Below are 17,070 nucleotides of genomic sequence, written 5' to 3' on the forward strand. Positions count from 1 at the left end.
CTTCTCCACCAGCCCTCACCTTTCTTCTTTCTCCAGCCCATTCTTCTTTCTCCACCCCCACATTCACTCTTCTCCACCTCTTCTTCTTCTTTTTTTTAATACAAATCAGTAGCCTCAACTTCTTCTAAAATTTTCGTTTTTTAGGTTTGAAAAATATTAGTATCATTCTTTTATTAGATGGTTTCAACGAGGAGATGCAGATAATGTGAAGGATATTGTGACTATTGAAAATTTTAAAACTCCATCGATAAGTTTGAAAAAGGTTAAAAAATAATAAATAGGTCTTGTGAATTTGTAAAATTACTTAAATTTTTTGATTGGGGTTCATTGAGTTTGTGTTAGTGAACTTGTAGTTGAATTTACAAGTTAAATCAAGAAGAATTTGATCTGATGGGTATGAATCTAGTGTTCAATTTGTGACCAAATATGAAGAAAATGACTATTTGAAAAGTTAAAGAAATTAAAAAATTGATTTATTTGATTTTTAAAAATTTTTTAGCACTTAATTTCGCATGTGGCACTAAAAATGATGTGGAATTTCACGTGTAATCGCGTCCATTACACGCACTCTGACCAGAGGAGAAAAGGGTTTAAAATATTGTTTTCTGATGGGTTTAAGGGTCTAGTTGGCAAAGTGATGAGTATGAGGATTCAACTGACAAAATGAGCCAAGTACAAGGGTCTTTCAGGTCATTCTGCCTTTTCTAAAATAACCTTGACAGCAAATTAAAGATAAGGATATTTTTGTCCTTTCAGCAGAATTTCTAAATTTCCTTTTCAATTCCTCTTTATTTTTGCTCTTAGATGAACTCCGGCAACACTCAACCCTTAATTTTTACTCTTTCTCCATCTTCGTCTCGCCGGAGCTCCGACGAATTCTCCCCCTACTCCGATTGAACCCTAAAATAATGGACAGGAGCTAAAAACATCTCGAAAATCGTCAAAAAGGAGGAAGAAAGAGTGTAAAAATGGGGAATAAGATCGCAAAAACGACACAAGCGTCGGCAATGGAGTATTACCTCCACGACTTGCCGTCGTCGTATAATCTGGTGCTGAAAGAAGTTGTAGGTAGAGGTCGCTTTTTGAAATCAATTCTCTGCAAACACGATGAAGGACTTGTGCTTGTAAAAGTCTATTTCAAAAGAGGGGATTTCATTGATTTACGCGAATATGAGCATCGTCTCTCCAAAATTCGTGACATATTCACCTCCCTTGATCATCCACATGTTTGGCCTTTCCAGGTCAAGTAAAATTGGCAGACTCTTCAATAATTTTTTACTGATTGACTTCGAATTAGATTTTGTTTAGCAGGTGATCTTATATTTGTAACATATTACTCCTTCCGTTTACTTTAACTTGTCTACTTTCGACTTTGTAGGCCTCTTTAAGAAATAACAATTAATATGAGTATTTTACAGGATACTTGATATATAGTTGGAAAAGATTTGGGAATAAGTAATTAATGTTGTGGGTAAAACATGAAGATATGCTAAGAGTGAAGGTATATTTTGTATAGTGGACAAGTAAAAGCTAATGGAGGGAGTAGTTTCATAGAAATCTAAATATTGAGTCTTTGCTTGATGTGGAATGTTGCAGTTCTGGCTTGAAACAGATAAAGCTGCTTATCTGTTGAGACAATACTTCTTTAACAATCTTCATGATCGTCTTAGTACCCGACCTTTCCTCTGTCTTGTTGAGAAGAAATGGCTTGCTTTCCAGGTAATATTTCTTGTTCTATTATCCCCATTGCTCGGAAGGTCTACCAGAAATAGCCTCTCTACCTCCCTAGGTAGGGGTAAGGTCTGAGTACACACTACCCCCACATACACACACCCAGATCTCACTTGTGGGATTACACTGGATATGTTGTCGTCGTCGTCGTCTCCATTGCTATAATTCTGGTTTATCAAGTTGCAATAGTCATATCATGTACATCTACTTTTGCAGTTGCTTTATGCAGTGAAGCAGAGTCATGAGCATGGAGTGTGTCATGGTGAGATGACTCATGATGTGAAATAACTGACATGACATGGAAAATCTATGACTTGCTCAGGCCTTTATTTTTTCTCTTTTTAAAAACTGACATGAACTCGGTTGCAGGTGATATCAAGTGTGAGAATGTGCTAGTCACATCTTGGAACTGGCTTTATCTTGCAGACTTTGCATCGTTCAAACCCACTTATATTCCACATGATGATCCTTCTGATTTCTCCTTCTTCTTTGATACCGGTGGACGAAGACGATGCTATCTTGCACCCGAGGTTCGAATAAGTTGTCTAACATAAGTAAAACACACTGATTTATTTTTTAAAAATTATTTTGTTGGGTTAATACAAAAATGAAGTTTTATTTGAAAATTAGCCAGTCATTTATTGACAGAAAAATTGTAATTTCATGCAAACAAGTTGCACATCTAACCATGGTATTTCGAATTCTAAGTATCTCTCCTATATCTATGATTTTTGTGAGTAGTGAACGCGTGAAACTCTAAGACTCTCTCCTGTATTTTTTATTGTTGTGAATAGTGAATGCTACACATAATGGATATCTTGTGCGTGTAATTGACTGGTGATGTCAGATAGAGTTGATCTTCACTTGCTCCACTGCCTAATTGCATTCTGAACACAGCCACCTATTCACTATTTCTCACTTTGAAGGGGAGGAACTGTTCCTTTATGTCAAAGACTGAACTGTTTGTGATTCTAATATAGTCTTAACCTTTATATTCAGTGGACAACTGTAATGAGATTTGGAGAAGTAGCTTTGTTAGTAGAAACTAAGTGCAAATTGTACAAGAAAAAGAGATTATTAGTTATGAGTGTGTTCAAGAGCTGTTCAGTGTAGGCATTAGAGTGAACTTTGGGAGACACCAATAAGCTTGAATTAGCAACAATATGCTTGAATTGCATGTATCTTAACAAAAAGGGAAGAACTGCACATTTCTCCTGGAGGCAATGGCATCCTTGTCCCACACCATCTCCCCTTTAATAGTTACGTTATTCGTATGCACCATGATGTCAAAGTAATTTTTGCATAAATGTCACTAATTTTCAGAGATTTTATGAGCATGGAGGTGAGATACACGTTTCACAAGATGCTCCTTTGAAGCCATCTATGGACATCTTTGCTGTTGGGTGAGATTTTTCTCGAGTCATTATTTTGGAATGGCCTCTCAAAACTTTACTGTTTCTTTTATTCTTCTCCTTCTAAATTTACTATTAAGATACTTGAACTAAAATTTCTTCTAGAATTTTATCATAATGTTTATATGGCAACTCTTTATGTGGTGATTTCCTTCCATCATTATTTGCTAAGTATGTGTCGGATTCTCCAAAAATACTCTACTTTTGGAGAATCCGACACGCACCCATTGACATTTTTGAAGAGTCCGAGCAACATAGATTATTTGTGTTGTGCCATTTACCATGTTAGCACTGGTATCATCATGATGGTCACTTATAAGAATCAGAGAAGGTTATTTGCTAATTCGACATTAGGTACAGCAATCGGAAGATCTAGGAAAGTTATGATTGCTCAATAATTTACCTTTTTTATTTTATAATCATTTCACATCGAACAAAAAACCTATAGAAAAGACTTGTGGAGAAATCCATTTTCTTCTGTAAGACTTTTTAGTCATATTTAACTTTTTAGGGATCAAAGTGTCGTATACTTCTTTTAGCAACTTCTTTATATATCTTGCATACTATTAAAACTAGATAGTTCTCCAGTTAATTGTCAGCTATTTTTCAGCTATCTCTGCAAGAAATCCTGCTTAAAGTAATTCACGACTATAAAATTAAAGATGTTCCCTTTATCAACTAGAACAGTAATTGTTTTTGATTATACAATTAGAATAATGATTGTTGCAGAGAAATCCTTTTTTTCTTAAGACTTTTGAGTCATATCAAACGTTTAGGGACCTTATCTTCCTACTTTTACTAGCAATTGCTATGTACACCTTACATGCTATTAGCAGCTTAACACTTGCTAGTTCTCCAGATAATTGTCAGCTATTTTCCTGTTGTCTCTTGCAAGACATCCTACTATAGTTCTGCTAAAAAAATAAGAATGTTTTCTGTAAGAACAATAATCAGTCATCCTTTCCCTAAATAAACAGTCATCTTTAATTTAACGGGTGGCTCCTTTCAACAAAATTAGCTCATGCAATTTGGTTCATTTATTTATCTGGTTGATATAGTGTGATGTCACATTTTACTAAATCAAAACGCTGAGATCAGATATAACAATTTAAGTAGCTTTTTTCCCTGGCTTGAATTATAATAACCTTCTTTTGTCTAGCTCAGTTATATTATTAATATCAATGTTAATTTATAGTAAAATCATCCCACTATCATTAATACAATTATTTTTGTTATTTTCATCAGTATTTAGATGAAATGTTGGCAGATTGAAATGTATCTTATATTAAAAGTGTTTTGGACTTCTTGCAAAATTATTAAGAGAAATCCAAATTTTGTTATAATAGGACTTCGAAGTCTTTGACAAGAAGAAATAGGACTTACTGATACAAAGCATCATGTTGTATCCGTTAGCCGCTGCACTAAATTACTTGGGCCAGGATTTATGCCTGAAATTTGGTTAAGTTGCTTGAGTTATCATGAAAAGGGGATTACTGAGCTTACATGAAAACAGAAAATAAATCCTAAAAAGAATTAGATGGAGGCACCCGTAGGTAAGATAATATGTGACACGGTGGTAGGTAAAAATTGATTAAAATATGTAACAGAATTTGCAGAAGTAAGAAACACATGTCATTTTCATGTAATAAGGATTTGAGTATTTGAACATCATCTACATTGCACCAGGTGTGTTATTGCTGAGCTTTTCCTTGAGGGCCAGCCGTTATTCGAATTGTCTCAACTGCTTGCTTATCGCAGAGGACAACACGATCCCAGTCAACTTCTGGAAAAGGTATCTTTTTGTTTTTGTTTTTGTTTTTCTTTCTTAGTTTCTTAGCTAAGCATTTTTCATCTTAATACCTTTCTTATGGTATTGTAGCACCTAGTCTGTCAAATTATGCTCTTCAATGCGATGTTTTGGAACATGACTTATAATTATTTAATTTAAGGTTGTGCATAAAAAATCTTTCTTAAGAGTTTCTTGTGTTCTATTCATCAATTCTTGCAATTTTCTGATAAATGCTTATTTGTATATCTTCAATGCAGATTCCAGATTCAGGAATCCGGAAGATGATTCTTCATATGATTCAATTGGACCCAGACTCACGATATTCTGCTGAAAGCTATCTGCAGAACTATGCAGGAGTTGTGTTCCCAAGCTACTTCTCACCATTCCTTCATAATTTCTATTCCTTGTTGAATCCCCTTAATTCCGATGCAAGGGTAGGATTATAAATGTACATCTTTTGTTTCACTTGGTCACCCGCTTCAACATTTGTACTCAGTAGCCATATCTTTTTTGTAGGTTCTGATATGCCAGACCTCTTTTAATGAGATCCTTAAACAAATGATGAGTGATAAGCCTGGTGACAGGAACCCCCCTGCTGTGAGTCCACATTCAGTTCCTGTCAGTCAAACACGGCAAGTGAGTGAAATGAACGAAAATCTGAATTTAGTGAAGGACTCATTGAGCAACAGAGAAGAGATTGAGAAGGGCTCAGTTCATGATCGCTTTGATCTGCTTGGCAACGTGAACACTTTGCTCAGGGATGTGAAACAAAATAATCAATGTCCTGTTGTGAAGCCTTTGCTGGAGGATATAGCCAATACAGCATATTCTCAGAAGCAAAGACAATGTCACATCCAATCTCCAGTTGAACAAATCCCAGTGAGCTCCATTTCTTTCAAGAGAATTCACCATCCTTTTTTAAAAAAGATCACCATGGAAGATTTGACTGTGTTGATGTCTGACTATGATAATCAATCGGACACTTTTGGAATGCCTTTCTTACCACTTCCTGAAGAAGTAATGAGCTGTGAAGGAATGGTGCTGATAGCCTCATTGTTGTGTTCCTGCATACGTAATATCAAATTGCCTTTTATGAGGAGAGGTGCTGTATTGCTGTTGAACTCTTGTTCCTTGTACATTGATGACGAAGATCGGTTGCAGCGAGTACTTCCGCATGTGATAGCAATGCTGTCGGATCCAGCTGCAATTGTTCGTTGTGCTGCCTTAGAGACTTTATGTGATATTCTTCCTTTGGTTAGAGATTTTCCTCCAAGTGATGCCAAAATTTTTCCTGAGTATATTCTCCCTATGCTTTCCATGCTTCCTGATGACCCAGAGGAGAGTGTTAGGATTTGTTATGCAAGCAATATATCGAAGCTTGCGCTAACAGCTTATGGTTTTCTGATTCACTCAATAAGCTTGAGCGAGGCAGGTGTTCTGAATGAAACAAATTCATCCCAGAATTCATCAATATCGACCTCAGGCGAGCCAGTACGGCCACAGAGTCTAAACAGTGATACACAACTTGGTCAATTAAGGAAGTCAGTTGCTGAGGTTATTCAAGAACTCGTGATGGGCCCAAAGCAAACTCCAAACATCAGGAGAGCGCTATTGCAAGATATTGGTAACCTTTGTTGGTTTTTTGGGCAGAGGCAAAGTAATGATTTCCTGTTGCCCATTCTCCCTGCTTTTCTAAATGATAGAGATGAGCAGCTCAGGGCAGTATTTTATGGGCAAATCATATATGTCTGTTTTTTTGTTGGACAAAGAAGTGTTGAAGAATATCTTTTCCCATACATTGAGCAGGCATTGACTGATACAACTGAGGCTGTAATCGTCAATGCACTAGATTGCTTGGCCATTCTCTGCAAAAGTGGCTTTCTGCGCAAGCGGTTCCTACTTGAAATGATAGACCGTTCTTTCCATTTGTTGTGCTACCCTAGCCAATGGGTAAGGAGATCATCTGTCACCTTTATTGCTGCCAGCAGTGAGAACTTAGGAGCAGTTGATTCTTATGTTTTTCTTGTCCCCGTAATAAGGCCCTTCCTTCGCAGGCAGCCAGCATCTCTAGCTTCAGAGAAAGCTCTTCTCTCATGTCTGAAGCCATCAGTTTCAAAAGAAATGTACTATCAGCTTGTGGAGAATGCAAAGAGTTCAGATATGCTGGAGAGACAAAGAAAGATATGGTACAATTCAACACCTCAGTCAAAACAATGGGAAACTGTAGATTTACTTGACAGAAGCAGCAGTGAGTTGGATCGAATGAAATACTGGCCTGGGAGAAAACATGATTTTCCGGGTTATAAATCTGCTAGTGATTTAACTAAACCAATTGATTTTACTGATTGTGATGATAATCCGACCAAGGTGAAATCAGTGGGAAGCTTAATACAAGATCCTTCGAGCATAATAGATAGCGGTGATCGCCTCCCCTCAGAAAAATTACAGCTATCTGGCTTTGTGTCTCCTCAAGTCAGTGGTATGAGCAGCTTTATTGATAAATCAGCTGATGGCATTCCTTTGTACTATTTTAAGGAGGATAACAAGAGACCAGCAGGCACTGGTGTAGCAGCCTCTGATTCCTCATTTCCATATACTTCATTTGGATTTGGTTCTTCATCCTTGCCTTGGATGGATCCTGTGAACAAATCATTTAACTTGGCTAATTCAGTTCCAGCACCTAAGCTTGTGTCAGGTTCAATAAGCATTGGCAATAGCTCCACACTGTTGCGGAGAGTTGTACATGAAGTGGAAGACAGGGAAGCTGATCAAACAGCATATGTGAATAACAAGTTTCAGGACATTGGGTCTGGTACATCTAGAACGGGTTCCCTAACAATGGAAGACAACACAGCCGCAACAGATAGAACTGATTTGTCATCTTTTGCCAGAACATCCATGATTACCGATTCAGGATGGAGGCCTCGTGGGGTTTTGGTTGCTCACCTCCAAGAGCACCGTTCTGCTGTTAATGATATATCCATTTCAGCAGACCACAGCTTTTTTGTTAGTGCATCTGACGATTCTACTGTTAAGGTTTGGGATTCGAAAAAGCTAGAGAAGGATATCTCATTCAGGTCAAGGTTAACTTATTCTTTAGAAGGAAGCCGAGCTTTATGTGTTACAGTGCTCCAAGGTTCTGCTCAAGTTGTTGTTGGAGCATGTGATGGAACAATACATATGTTCTCTGTTGATTATATCTCCCGAGGACTCGGTAATGTTGTCGAGAAGTACTCTGGTATTGCTGATGTGAAGAAGAATGAAGTGGGAGAGGGTGCTGTTGCAAGCCTTTTGAACTACTGTTCAGATGTTGGTGCCTCAAAAATGATTTTGTACAGCACTCAGAATTGTGGGCTCCATATGTTGGACACAAGAACAAGTTCACATGCCTGGAACACCAAAGTTTATCCCAAAGAGGGCTATATATCATCTCTAGTTGCAGGACCCTGTGGAAATTGGTTTGTATCAGGTTCCTCAAGAGGTGTACTTACACTTTGGGATTTGAGGTTTTGCATACCGGTTAACACATGGCAATATTCTCTTGCCTGCCCAATTGAGAGAATGTCTCTTTTTCTTCCTCCTCCTAGTACCTCATTGTCTGTAGCAGCAAGGCCCCTTGTTTATGTTGCAGCAGGTTGTAATGAAGTCTCTCTATGGAATGCAGAGAACGGGAGCTGCCACCAGGTGATGTGTAATTTTTCTTAAGAAAAGAAGCCCTGACTTATTTGCTTTTAGTTCCAAATACTAGTGGGTAACTTTGTTTTTGTGTTGTCAGTCCTTGGGTCTATTTAACTTGATATTTTCCTTTATTTGTTTATGTGATGTATCCAGTATACATATACTTGGAAGTGGCTACTGCGTCTGGGGATTTGAGATCCTTATTAGGGAAGAGTTCAGTGTCTGAATATTTGTCTGACTCTCTCTCTCTCTCTCTCTCTCGCTCGCTCTGTGCCTTCCATCTTTCTTTCCTTCTATACTGAAAGTGTTTGGATGATAAAATCCTTCGCAGCACGTTGTAATTTCTTGGTGGTATCTGATAGATGCTTAATAAATTGGAAACTTCATGCTAGAATTGTTTGTCTTGGATGTAACTATTGAATTTAAGCTTCATTTACGTTTATGATGGTCTTGTATAAAATATGGATGCTTGACTTGTGTAATCTATCATTTAAGATGAACCATTGTTCTTGGGACATGCTATGAGTTGGTACAAAGTATGTTGTCTACTCTAGTGACTTTTTCCAACTTTGCAATTTTGTATTTTTTTGCTGCAGGTTTTGAGGGTAGCAAACAATGAGAATGAGGCTGAGAACTCCGACTTACCTTGGGCTTTAGTGAAGCCATCAAATAAGGCTAATCCTAAACAAGATCTAAGAAGAAATAATGGTTCAAAGTACCGAGTTGATGAATTGAGTGATCCGCCTCCTCGCCTTTCTGGCATTCGTGCATTGCTTCCATTACCTGGTGGTGATTTGTTAACAGGGGGAACTGACTTAAAAATACGTCGCTGGGATCATTGCAGGTTCTAGACTGTTTCTCTAGCTCTATATTAAATTCACCTAAATTTTTCATATATAACTCAACAAGTCTTGCATATTTCAGCCCGGAACGAAGTTATTGTGTTTGCGGACCATCTATAAAGGGGGTTGTTAATGATGACTTTTATGAGACAAAATCCAGCTTTGGCGTACAAATAGTGCAGGTATGTTTAATTATCAAGCAGGATCCACTTCTTCCTTTTACAGTTGTGACGTATAATTTCTGTCTTATGATTGTTGGACTACTAATATATTGCATTTGCTCGTCATTAAAGGAGGCGAAGAGGCGACCTTTGGCCACCAGACAAACAGCAAAGGCAATCCTTGGAGCTGCTGCCGTTGATGCGGCTGGGTGTCACCGTGATTGTATTCTCTCTTTGGCTTCTGTCAAATTAAATCAGAGACTTGTGATATCAGGTAGCAGAGATGGAGCTGTTAAGGTTTGGAAGTAAAGGAACCTTGAGATACTTGTATATATATTATTGTGTACATATTCAGAGTATATGTAGCCTCTTTACTGTTTAAAAATATTAATTGAAATGTACAGAAAATGGCTTCTTTTGTGTTTAGAGATATATGACAGATAGATTTCTGAGTCATTACCACAAATGTATTAATTTCTGGTAGATGCCGTTCTGGATTACTATTAGATTATGTTTTGGTTATAACTTTATATCATTTTTATTATTTGTAAATACAATATGTTTATGGCCATTGTTCATACCTCTGCATTTGTTCAACCTACATGGCTCTATGAGAAATTGCTAATACAATATGTTCAATCTACCAGACAAGTTCTTCAAATGCAAAAGGCTGTTCCTTGTTCTTAGAGGAATTCAAAACTGATAGGAAATGTTTTGGTTTGTAAGGGGGTTCCTTCGCCAGAAAATTATACGATATTACATGAGGTTGAAGTACTTTTGCTCTACGTTTAGTATATATTGAATTTCCTTGTCTTTCTGGTGTATTGTTCTTATATTTTGGATCTACTTACTGAAGGTGACTTAATTCTTTTAAATCTTTCGAAAACTAGAACAATAGTAGATGTGGATCTTTTAAAGTTACTTTTGATCAATGTATAGTAGATATAATTGAATTCTCTTGTATTTCTTGTATTCATTTTCTTATGTTTTGAATTTCCTTACTTAAGGTGACTCAATTCTTTTAAATCTTGCAAAAACTAGATCAATATATAGTAGATGTTGATCTATGTATAATAGGGGACACAAGGGGGCTCATTCGGCTCCCCTTCAGCGGAAAGTCATATAGTATATACATGATTGAAGTTATTTTTTATTTATGTGTAATAGATGTTGAATTTTCTTTATCTTTTTAATGTATTTATTTTTATATTTTTAATCTCTTTATCAAAGACAATTTAATTCTTTTAAAAACTAGATAAATAGATCTATGGCGGGCAAGTCCATTTGCTCTTCTTTCAAAGGATAAGATCAATGACCAATGGCGTGCATACAACATCTACAAATTATTGTATATATTTTTAAAAAAATTGTGTCAACTTCACATAAAATAATGATTTTTTTCCAAAATTAATAAATAATACAATTCTGTTATCAACTTCCATTATATAAACCATTTAAGCAAACATCGTGTAAGTCGGTAAAGGTCAACAACACAATCATAATTTTCTTTATTTTCTCCATCATCATTTCCTTATCAATCTCAATTCATTACCCTAAAGAGGAATATAAAATTAATAGTGTAAAACAATTATTAACATAGAATTCTAAACTTTTAGGCACAAAAAGACATCAATATATAGTGGCCATGAATTATTTAGGCCCCACCAAAATCAAAGAAAGCGTACGCAAAATTTTGCATAAATAATGTCAGCATATTATCATCACTTGGCTCTTACCTAAACTAATAATAAGATATGATATTGTGGGTATTTTCAAAGATTTACTTCTTGTTACAAATAAATATTTACTTTACATTATTTTCAAACAATGTCAGCATATTCTATATGCATATTAAATTTTTAAAAAGAATTATTTACAAATATAGACAGCAAATGTTTTCATCACAATTTATGTGTGCTCAAAGATGTGTGATGCACTTTGATTGAGGTTTAAAAAAAATATAAATATTTTGTCTAAGCTATAACTTATTTATGGTCTCTTTCACTAAAATTGAATAAGGATAAAACGAAAGGTTAAAGTTCAATTGTTTTTATATATAAAAATATATCATTTCTTTGAAAAAAAATTTAAAAGAATATATCATATAACTCGAAGCGGAGAAAATTATTATTATCTTGAATGACAAGACATTAGATAGAAAATAGCTAAAAAGTCCATGTCTCACCAGCTTGCAAAATCCTTCGATAGAAAGTGATAATGACTTCTACAAATTAAATAATATCAACATTAAAGGGGAAAAAAAACTCAATAAAACCAAAGGTCAATAACCAATGGTTAGCAATTAATCTACTTATTATATGCTCCTTGTACTAATAAAGGTCCAATACTAGGACTTCTTTATGGATTAGTTAATCTAAGTATTTAGGAATATTATCAACTTGACAATGATCTTATATTTAATTTACACTCAAAACTAGTTGCACAATTTTCATTTACAATTTCAAACAATACAAACAAAACTACGTGGAGTCCTTGGTGTCATACATGGTGTACTATATTTGAATATAGTATCTTTAAAAAGGACCTTCAATTTCCAATCAAATTGAAGATTTATGAAACTAAAATACAAAAAGAGTACAAACACTAAAGGGCCAAGTAGAGACTAAAATAGCAACTACTTTTTCATTTTGTCCAAGAAAAGTAGCACTCATAGTAACGGGCAGTCTGGTGCACAAAGCATCTTGTGTTAGTAGGGGAGTATGATGCAAACAGTCTATCATAATGCAAGCATTAGTGACTATTTTCACGACTTGAACGTGTGTAAAAACTTTACCGTTGCTCCAAGACTCCCTGTTTGAAAGTAGCACTCATAATGCACATACAAAATCACCACTTGTGTCAATCTCATCATCTAAATCAGCATCAGTATCAAAATCATCAAGATCCATACTAATGCTGCTATGAACAAAATAATCACTTGCTTTAGACCCCTCTCCTGGTTTTCTTGCTTCTTGAATTATAGCCAATGCTTCTTCAATACTTTGTAATGGCTTTTCTTCACTATTCATTTGTACTAAACTAGCTTCCTCTCCTTTCATAAATTCTTTAGGCAAGTTCTTTAAGAACCATGGATGCTTCTTTATTTCTTCGATCGTTATCCTCTACAAGCATAATATTAGAAGATTAGCATATTCTAGGATCAATGTGCAAAATCAAAACGATTAAGAACTAGTAACAACCTTCTCAGGATCAGCAACGAATATCCGAGATAAGAGGTGATTACACTCCTTGGAGACTCGGACATAGTAAGGGATCGAGTACTGTACGCTTAATATCCTCTGTCACACAAAAGAAGAATTAGTCTAAATAGCTGCCCATCCAACCGCTTAAACTAAAAATAGCCAGCAGATGTATAATATATGTTTTTAACCGTGTATAACCTATGTATACCAGCTAGGAAAAGTAACCAATAAATCAGGCCGGCTATTTGTGTAGAGATCTAGTCAAAGAATGCATATCTTTGAGACAAATTAACAAGCAAATCAAGAAGTCAACTATGGTTTTTAAAGAAATGAAGCAGAAGTTTACAGTTATTGTCTTCTTGAAGTTTCTTGGATCATCAGGATCTTCAAACGGATATGCACCAACCAGCATCACATATAATGTGACCCCACAAGACCAAACATCTGCTATCTTCACATCAAAATAATAACATAAAAATCTTGAAGATTAGGTCAACAGATCAATTTATGAATTGAAGCTGTATGTCAAACGTCAATTGGCATACCTTTCCATCATATTCTTTTCTCGATAAGACTTCTGGTGCGATATAGGCCGGAGTTCCAACTGTAGATTTTGGTTGTGAATGCAATGCTGCTGACTAAAACAATGAATTGACACAACTCAGAAACTGAATCAAGAAACAAAACCAATCAAAAGATTGAACATATAGTTCTGGTTCATTGCCTTAGAATAGCCAAAATCGCATATTTTTAGACATTGCGTAGAGCTCCCGTCTAACAATGTGTTTTCAAGCTTAAGATCTCTGTGGCAGATTTGCTGCAATTCAAGAAAACGATCACATCACAAGCTAATAATCCAAGAGTAAATTAATGTACTCGAATAAAAATAATTTGAAGCGAACTAGCATAGGCCTAATTCATACCATTGAATGACAGTAACTCACTCCTGATATAAGTTGTTGAAAGAAAAACCTTGCCTGATGAAAAATAACAACAACTTGGACAGATAAGCTCAACAAATCTAATAAAATTTCGAGATAATAACTGCTACGCGTTGGAATGAGATTGAAAGCAGCTGCTTATCACTTGATTTTCATCAAAAATGAAGTAGTACTAATTTGGTGACTTACTGTTACATGGAGCAATGACAATCACAAAAAACAAACGAGAATTTTAAAATCTTGATTCTTGTGTTACCTCATCTTCACTGAATCTTCCAGCATTGCATATTCGTTCAAAAAGCTCTCCGCCAGAAGCATATTCCATCACTATAGCTAGATGAGCTGGTGTGAGAAATACCTGCACAATCACGAAAACCTGCATAAGCACTCCGGTCTATACATCTCAATCAAATTAACCACAGTCTTAAGCCCTCTTAGTAACAGAGAATTACAAAATGAATCATGTACAAAGTCAAGAACCTGCGGGATTTTGACCAATCGACTAGTAAAATTAACCAACTCGCAAATCAAACATAATCCGATAAAGCATCTTAGGCCTCTTAAAAAGTTGGTACTAAGGAGACTATAAGATCAATGATAATATCAAATATTAAGGCAATTTGGTTAGAAATATCTTTTTCATTGCATGATTCCAAATTCCCACTTAGTGGAAAAATAAAGTGTATGAAAAACATTCAATTCCAACTTTCACTTTGTGTGGAATAAACAGTTGACAGAAACACTTAGGGAATCTGATTCACAGTGGCCATTTTTTGAGAAATCTCCAACTTTAACTTTCAAATAAGCACAATTTTTTGGCAATCTCGAACGTACTACTAATCGATTATTTTCCCATCGGAACAACCTAGGAAAAATTATCAGCCTACATAACCAACTTCACATACCAAGAAGGCCAGGTTATATAACCAAAAGTACAGTGGCAGTTAGTTGAGCGTGACGTTACACGACATTCATAACCAATCTTGAAGTGAATAAACTAGACCGAAGTAAGGAAATGAGACGACTTTTTCTTGAACTATATGATAAACAAATCTTCCCCTCCACACCAATCACGAGTTTTCCTCTATTTCATTATCAATTCAATACTGAAATATTACCTCCTTAAATCGAATGATATTCGGGTGCCTCAAAGATCTGTGATTCATTATTTCCCTTTGAACATGCTCATCAATCTGCAGAGAAAAACCCAAATGAATTAAAAGAAGAAAAACAATAATCAACAGAGTAACAAAAAATAATCTTTTCAATGAAAAAAAACTCTGTAACAGCCTAATATGAAGAATTCGATATATCCAAATATGTATTTATTCAGGGGCGGAGCTACAGTTTTGCCTACAAGTTCGGTAGAACTCAATAGCTAGGCCCAAAACACCGTATTTCTATTTATAAATTCACTTTATATGTATAAATCATTTATCAAGAATCCAGTAAACTTTGTTTTCTATAATCCAAAATCCATAAATTCAAAACTCTAGCTCCGTACTTATTCAGAAGAACTGATCATGAGAAACTTGATCAGAACTTCAGGGGCGGAGCTACAACTTCACCTACAGGTTCTGCAGAACCCATTTTTACTAGGCCAAACACCGTATTTATGATTAAAAATTCACTTAATATGTATAAATAGCTTATCAAGAATCCAATAAGTTACATTTTTTACAATCCAAAACTCATAAACTCGAAATCCTAGCTCCACCTTAAGAAAAAATGGATGGAAGAGAGATAAAGATCAAACCTTTTTGCCTACAAGATCGACAGAACTCAATAGCTTAGTTTAAAAATTCACTTAACATGTATAAATAGCTTAACAAGAATCCAACATATTACATTTTATACCATCCAAGACTCATAAACTTGAAATCTTAACTCCGCCTTCAGAAGAATTGGATGAAAGAGAGATAAAGATCAAACCTTTTTGTCTACAGCTTCGACAGAACTCAATAGTTTGGTTTAAAAATCCACTTAACATGTATAAATCATTTATAAGAATCCAAAACTCATAAACTCAAAATCCTAGCTTCGTTTTTGAAAGAATTGGATGAAAAAGAGAGATAAAAATGAAACCTTTTTGCCTCTTTCAATATATTTGACAGCAAAAAGTTCACCACTCCATTTATCTTTCACAAGCTTAGCAACACCAAAATTCCCAGAACCAATGTCTTTCTGAATTTCATATCTTTCCATTTTTTATAAATATTTCAGCTTCAATTAATACCTCAAATAATAATCATACATAAAAAAATAAAAATATTATTTTTTTAGAAATAAATTTTGAAGAAGCTGTCTAAATCTTGCTAACTGGAAAGACAGAAACTTTTTTTCTTTGTGATTTTTGGTTTTTCCTCAATGACATGCTTCCTATATTTGTAAGGAGCATAAAATGGTGGGACCACCAAAAATTTTAAATATTTATTTTAAAAAAAAAAATACTAAATGTCATACTTGGAAATTTATAAGGAAACAATTTTGAACATTTTTTGTCATCAATGGACTAGAAGTATTTTTATTTTTTAATGTGATGACATTTGACCAAACATAAAGTTAAAAAAAAATAAAAATTATGAAACTTGTAATCGTGGTTATAAAATTGAAAATTTTAAAGTTAGATTATTTTGAACATAAAATATTTGTTTTATGTAATAGACGACAAATATTATAATTTTTTAACGAAGGAGATTCGATTGAATCCTTGATATGTCATTGGGACCCGGCCTATTAGGGCACCACCAATCAAATGACTTGAAATTAAAAGGAAGGCAAAAACAAGTTGCACAACTCAAACGTGGTAGTATAATTTAGTTGTCGAATACGAGAATTATAGTCTATACTTTTTTTGGGAGGGCTTCTTGGCGAGTATTCAGTATTTATATTAGCATTGATTGATTTAAATTCACGTTATATAAGTTTTACTAAGGAAAAAACATTTCATGACATTATTTCTTTTTTCAACTTCAAACTTGCATTTGAACTCGGGATTATTGATTAAGATGGGAGAGTTTTATTTATTCCACTACAATTTTTATCAATGATAAAAGACAACAACTATTTCCGGTTCGTGAACCGAATGTCTCATTTGGTGATTCCAGATTTGAGTTCCGAAACCACAGTCATTCAACGGGATTCGAAATGAAAAGGCTCTTGATACATAAATAGGCTCTACGTGCAATTTCCTTTGTCATATAGTATTTGTTAAGTGTGATCTACTCATTTGTCCTTACTGAAAGCAACTGAACAGAAAGAACTATTTAAAAAAATACAATTAATTTTGTATATTTTTGTTACAAATTTTCAA

The 17,070-nt window shown here is 34.9% G+C and overlaps 3 protein-coding genes across 5 annotated transcripts in view; 2 read left to right on the forward strand and 1 right to left on the reverse strand.

Moving 5' to 3' along the window:
* Nucleotides 1-17,070, forward strand: part of LOC125856164 (probable LRR receptor-like serine/threonine-protein kinase At3g47570) — a 155,105-nt gene that overhangs the window by 74,737 nt on the left and 63,298 nt on the right. The gene's annotated exons all lie outside the window — the stretch shown is intronic.
* On the forward strand, nucleotides 826-10,210 carry LOC125856891 (serine/threonine-protein kinase VPS15). Of its 3 annotated transcripts, XM_049536545.1 has the most exons (11): nucleotides 826-1,241; nucleotides 1,597-1,719; nucleotides 1,948-1,993; nucleotides 2,101-2,261; nucleotides 3,055-3,134; nucleotides 4,830-4,935; nucleotides 5,190-5,366; nucleotides 5,449-8,616; nucleotides 9,207-9,454; nucleotides 9,535-9,634; nucleotides 9,746-10,210. In XM_049536545.1, the coding sequence occupies exons 1-11, from the start codon at nucleotides 969-971 to the stop codon at nucleotides 9,920-9,922; spliced, it is 4,659 nt and encodes a 1,552-aa protein (XP_049392502.1). In that variant the 5' UTR covers nucleotides 826-968; the 3' UTR covers nucleotides 9,923-10,210. The 3 variants fall into 3 exon arrangements, with proteins under 3 accessions (XP_049392502.1, XP_049392503.1, XP_049392504.1); XM_049536546.1 differs by lacking the exon at nucleotides 1,948-1,993 and having other exon boundaries at nucleotides 971-1,241; XM_049536547.1 differs by lacking the exons at nucleotides 826-1,241; nucleotides 1,948-1,993 and adding an exon at nucleotides 1,252-1,501.
* Nucleotides 12,013-16,113, reverse strand: LOC125856918 (serine/threonine-protein kinase SAPK2-like). Its single transcript, XM_049536580.1, has 9 exons — nucleotides 15,843-16,113; nucleotides 14,876-14,950; nucleotides 14,014-14,115; nucleotides 13,740-13,793; nucleotides 13,541-13,633; nucleotides 13,362-13,454; nucleotides 13,163-13,267; nucleotides 12,814-12,912; nucleotides 12,013-12,735 (listed from the first exon to the last, which is right to left on the reverse strand). The coding sequence occupies exons 1-9, from the start codon at nucleotides 15,960-15,962 to the stop codon at nucleotides 12,442-12,444; spliced, it is 1,035 nt and encodes a 344-aa protein (XP_049392537.1). The 5' UTR covers nucleotides 15,963-16,113; the 3' UTR covers nucleotides 12,013-12,441.

This window comes from Solanum stenotomum, chromosome 2, assembly GCF_019186545.1.
Source record: "Solanum stenotomum isolate F172 chromosome 2, ASM1918654v1, whole genome shotgun sequence".
NCBI lineage: Eukaryota > Viridiplantae > Streptophyta > Magnoliopsida > Solanales > Solanaceae > Solanum > Solanum stenotomum.